The sequence below is a fragment of the Neodiprion fabricii genome, chromosome 7 (assembly GCF_021155785.1).
Source record: "Neodiprion fabricii isolate iyNeoFabr1 chromosome 7, iyNeoFabr1.1, whole genome shotgun sequence".
Taxonomy (NCBI): domain Eukaryota; kingdom Metazoa; phylum Arthropoda; class Insecta; order Hymenoptera; family Diprionidae; genus Neodiprion; species Neodiprion fabricii.
Genome location: NC_060245.1, coordinates 18,099,896 through 18,105,662, shown reverse-complemented (window position 1 = coordinate 18,105,662; position 5,767 = coordinate 18,099,896). Strand labels below are relative to the sequence as shown.

The 5,767-nt window shown below is 33.7% G+C and overlaps 2 protein-coding genes across 2 annotated transcripts; both read left to right on the top strand.

Annotated features, from left to right (window-relative positions):
- Positions 1-478: 478 nt before the first annotated feature.
- On the top strand, positions 479-1,383 carry LOC124186198 (cx9C motif-containing protein 4). Its single transcript, XM_046577690.1, has 3 exons — positions 479-667; positions 785-921; positions 1,345-1,383. Exons 1-3 carry the CDS (start codon positions 610-612, stop codon positions 1,366-1,368), a joined length of 219 nt encoding a protein of 72 aa, XP_046433646.1. The 5' UTR covers positions 479-609; the 3' UTR covers positions 1,369-1,383.
- A 447-nt stretch (positions 1,384-1,830) lies between these two features.
- LOC124186197 (GPI mannosyltransferase 1) lies at positions 1,831-5,767 on the top strand. The gene has a single exon (XM_046577688.1). It carries the CDS (start codon positions 1,991-1,993, stop codon positions 3,167-3,169), a length of 1,179 nt encoding a protein of 392 aa, XP_046433644.1. The 5' UTR covers positions 1,831-1,990; the 3' UTR covers positions 3,170-5,767.

The following is a 5,767-nucleotide window of genomic DNA, read 5'->3' as shown; positions in this document are numbered from 1 at the left end:
TCATCTTTCATATTTTCACTACAACTCAGGTAGACAACTCAGGTAGCAGCTGCTCTTCTACGAACAACAGAACTATTCACTGAGCGGACCGACCCTTCTACTTACTTTCGCGCCGACCCTCAATGGGCTGTAAAAGTAGAAATACTGTGAATATCATTACCAAATTTTTACACTATATTCTTAAGATGCTATACTTTTGAAATATTGAAAGAAAAAAATCGATTTTCCGAAAATTCTAGACCACCGGGTCCCCTTAAGTTCTGCTTGTGTACTGTTTCTACGCCTGTAGGCGTATATACGTTATAATCCCATACGGAATCTGTTGCGCCTGCAGCGTAGGCATTAATACCTACGTCGTCGCGAGCCGTGACCTGAGTAAATCAGGCGTTCCTTCCACCGAACTTGCTATCGAGATATCGATAACTAAGTATGTGTTTTCAACGACCGTGGTTTTCTCTACGTCTTAAACACTGAACTCCGCCTAATATCGATACTCTCTCGTTTTAGCCCAACTTCACCTGAAGCGTGTGCTTCACGGGAATTCTAATATCTTGGTGGGGTTAGAGCCGAGTTTGAAATCAACTAGCCTGAATAATCACGGATTAATGTATGTCAACTAAGGATCCCTGCAAACAGTTTGCGTGCAAGCTACAGAAGTGTTTAAAAGGTATTCACGGTAGCGATACAAGCTCATACCGCTAAGCGTTTCGTGGCGCCGGTTAGACCGCCGAAATAGGTTAGAAATCGTTAGCATAAATCCTATTACTTATTTTCCATGTTTCAGAGAACGTTTATCAACCGGCTCGCTGTGAGGAAGTGATAGAAGAACTACGCCAGTGTTGTATTAAACACGCTTCCGAATCCCTCGTTTGCGATGGTATAGATACATCAAAACCCTACGAGCACAACACCATTGATTACGTAAGACGATTTGTAATGCCAAAAATTACTTGATATTCAATCAATCGACATAGAGACCAACCGAATTAGACTGAGTCAAAAACTTCTTTCTATATAATTAAAAAATCTATACCAACTGGTATTCCAGCGAATCTATGAAAGACAGATAATCAAAACATTTGAAATTTCGTTGAATGTGACGGATTTTAATCTCACATTCCGCTGTTCATCAAACCTTATAATTAAAGTTATTTACTAAACGAACCGTGTTAAATATTCTTCTTTCATCGATTCACATCAACTATTTATGAAAAGTGATTTTGTTTTGTAATGATATTGTTAAACACTGGAAAGTACTCGATACGCTTAATTCAAAAGAGAAGAATACAGAATCGATCAATTGCTGAAAAAACTGTTTAATTGAATTTCGTTTTCTGATTGCAGAGAAAAAGTACCAAAAGAATATGAAACCAAGACGTGCAGTGCTTGGAAAACGTTCGTTATTGCAACGTTATCCACGTGCCGGAGTATCATTAATTACAACCGGGTTGCTTTTGATATTCTTCAGTCGACCATTGTACGACGCCTTTCTCAGACCATATCCTGAGATTCCCATACCACCACCCGAAAGAAAATACAAACCGAACCGAAATCGAACGGTCGTTGAACCGCCAGCCAATCCATCGACGTAGTTTTCATAGGTCGCATCGGTGAGAGTGACGAAAGTATGGATGTTGTAAACAAGGCTAAGACTCGACTTAGAAAATATCCAATTTTGTTGGCTCAATGTAAAGATTCAGCAGCAGCTTACGCCAGTTGCGTAGTCAGCAAGGAGAACCTCAGAAAGGGTGACTGCCAAATTGAATTTGACAAGTTCAAAGCGTGCTTGATCAAAGCTGCTGCCGCATCCAACACTAGATTGTAGTTAACTAGTTAGGCACAGATGTTTATCGGCAGGTGAAGCATAATCCTTGATATGTAGCCTCGTTTTGCATTTTAATACATGAAACACTAGCAACGATTGTTTCCATTTGTTTTTGCCTATTCAATCCAACTATCACCTTGTGCTAATACATGAAAACCTGAAAAAATGGGAGACAAACGTTACGCGATCCATTGCTGCGCTGCCCTGGCAGCGAGGCTAGTTCTCGTCGCCTATTCAAATTTCCACGACAAAAATTTCAACGTTTCGTATACGGACGTTGATTATAAGGTGTTTACCGATGCGGCAAGGCACATCACCGAAGGTAATTCACCTTACGATCGTGATACCTATCGTTATACTCCATTTATCGCTATGATTTTGATTCCTAACGTTATCATCTGCCAGGAGTTTGGTAAAATCGTTTTTTCCTTCTTCGATATACTGATCAGTATTCTTATAAGGCAGATACTGCTGGGACAAAAGTTTAACGATAAAACTTCGAGCTTCTGCAGTTTTTTGTGGCTCTATAATCCTCTGGCGATGGTAATATCGACACGAGGAAACGCTGACTCGTTGGCAGTGTTTTTTGTACTCTTGGTAGCGTACTATTTGCAAAAGGATAATTATTGGCTTGCAGGAATCGTCCACGGATTTTCTATACATCTTAGATTGTATCCCTTAGCTTTTAGCTTGGCGATGTATTTGGCATTGAGAAAATCTAGCGGTTTAATAATTGTTCCGAACAAAAAGCAGGTAGCCTTGGTTCTGAGCTGCGTTTTATCGCTTCTCACTTGGACTTCGTTGAGCTATTATTTTTACGGCTACAAATTCCTTTACGAAAGTTTATTGTATCACTTAATTCGCAAAGATGCTCGACACAATTTCTCCGTCTATTTTTACATGCTTTATCTTTCCGCCAACAATGATCCCGGCATATGGCAAAGAGCCTTCACATTTTTACCCCAATTAATTCTACTAATCGGTTTGTCCTTCTCGTATTCCTCAAAGCAGAATCTATTCTTTTCAATGCTAACGCAAGCCATAGTCATGGTAACTTATAATCCCGTTATGACGTCCCAATATTTCTTCTGGTTTTTATCCCTGTTGCCAGTGTGCTTACCTCGATTAAAAATGAGCATCTCAAGATGCGTCGTTTTGACTTCCGCATGGATAATCGCGCAAAGTATTTGGCTCTTCGCTGCCTACTTACTAGAGTTCAAAGGTTTCAATTCTTTTATCTACATATGGCTAGCCGGACTTTTATTTTTTATCGTTAATATCAAAGTTTTGATTGACGTTATGAATAGTTACCATTCAACTATGGATGTTGAAAAAAGTCAGTAAGATTTTCAAAGTCAACATTACGTACCCAAAGAGCATCTTTAGTTTATTCCTACAAATTGTAGGAAGCGTTTCGTTATATTTTTATTTAGTTTGATTAATCATTTGTAACACATCATTGTCTTGATGTTTCTCGATTTTATTCTTGCAGGAATACAAAATACTTATTTACAGATAGGTTTTTTTTTTTTTTTTCTTTTATCTTTTCTTGCAAATTAATTGCGACAGATTCTTAGTAGGAATTTTAAGTATAATAGTAATGGTAATATCGTTATAGTAAATCTAAATTACTAGCCTAGATTTAACCATGAGCAAGGGCATACCTTGGACCATATTCAGAAATATCATTCAAATATAAAATTGACGTTTCTCACAGTTTCTCCTTCTCCATCTATTCCCAAAACATAGTAATCTTATTAATGTCTAGATAACTACAGATCACAACGATGGGACAGTTTTCGTTCTAACAGAATAAATTAGCATTTCTATTTGCATAAAAATATTCTGTACCTGTGTATCGTGTTATGTGTGTGGAATAAAAGAATAAATTGAAAATTGAATCATAATTGATCAAAAAAAAAAAAATAATTCTTTTCGTTGACACACTTCGTTACGAACAGATTTCAAATTTGACACGCAAGTTAGAGAGCGGTAATCAACGATTTGAAATTTCTGAAAACGATCCAATTTTCGTATAATATATGTAGTTTAATTACGATATTCTTTATATTTACCTATTATTATCAAGATTTTTTTTTTCTCTACAAAATATTCATTACAATTATTTTTTCTGCAAACGTAAAAAGAGAAATCTTAACTTTATTTATTAATTTATTCAATTTGTTTATTTATTATTAATTTTCTTTTCTCAACAAACATCACCGTTACACCGGAAACAAGAATTACAGAAGTGAAACAAAGAGAGTTAAAGAGGCACGCATAATTTTATACGTTTACTCTGCCTTTTTTTTTTTGTTTTTGTTTTTTTTCCATTTATTCAAAATTTTGCTACACGACGCCGACGCGAGTCTGTCAAGTTTATATATATATATATATATGTATGACTATGTACATATATATCACTCTGAGAAAGACGATTAAATACATATCTTACAAATATGTACAACAGTCCGATTACTAACTTACCGTGATTTTTTTTTTGTTTTTTTTTCTTCCTTTTTTTCATTATTCCTATCTTTGCCTCAATAACGATATATATATATATATATATATATATATATCAAGGGGGTTATTATTAAAATATACATGCAAGTGATTCTTTCGTTCGTGTATGGATGAATATGGCATGAGTTGAATAAAATAATCACATTATAGATTATACATTATTTAATGAAAAATATATAAAATAATGGCTATCGTAATAGATTATTCATTTTTAGATGCATACGTTTATTCAAATGCTTATATAGACTATAAATAATAATAATAATAATAATAATGATAGTAATATTAGTATAAAAGAAATTATAGAGAAAATATTATAATTGCAAAATAATGTACAGTGTTGTTTTGATGTAACACAGGAAAGTAAATGTTGTATTGCAAAAATGAGATAATAAAATATAAAATAAAATAAACAATATTATTCAAACTTGTGTTGACATTGATAATATTTAAAACAAATTAAAGCACTCGGTGATTATGTTTTTAAATCTAACAACTATGCATTATGGGTATATCGCATACATATGTATATAAATATATATATAGATATATTATTATATACATATATATATATATATGTGTGTGTATGTATGAACGTATTTATCGCATGCGCGCTTTTACGTAAACGCGGGTAAATTATTACATAATAAAACATAGTAAAATATAAAACTCTCTTTGGCAACAGAAAAAGTATGTATTCCGGCCTCCTCTTCAAACCGTTAATAATTATGCTTGTTCGTTCGGAGGCGCATTAATATAATTATAGAAAAAAAAAAAAAAAAAATTAAACTTCCCCTAACGCGTAGATGAATGTCGGGTAAGGATTCATTTGCAATACGTATGTGACAAAACAATAATAATAGTATCTGTGATAATAATAATAATAATAATAATAATAATAATAATAATAATAATAATAATAATGATAATAATAACGATAACAATACCGACCGGTTTAACTCGAGTGCGATGGAAAAAAAAAAAAGAAAAATAATTGGGAATTGTAATGAAAAAAATTATAAATAAAGAGAAATAAAAAATTATTGGCACACCGTTGTCGTACTTGAGTAATTAGTTCAACACCTGAACCGATTCGCGACGATTCGTCGTTTCATACTAACGGGATACACCGTAATGATGATAAATATTAACACAGTAATTTGAACGAATCGGCGAACAAATTTTAACAACGTTTTCTTTTCCCATTGTGTTATAAGTTACATGCATACGGTTATCCATATTTAAAATACTAATCAACTTCTGCGGGTAGATTATAAAGTATGAAAAAAATGTGACAGACGTAACAGAAGTTGTTTAGCGCGATTGGATCGAGTAATTGATAGTTGTTGTTGTTGTTGTTATTATTATTATTACTGAAAAATTGACGTAGTTTTATGTTTAGAACAGAGCAGTCGG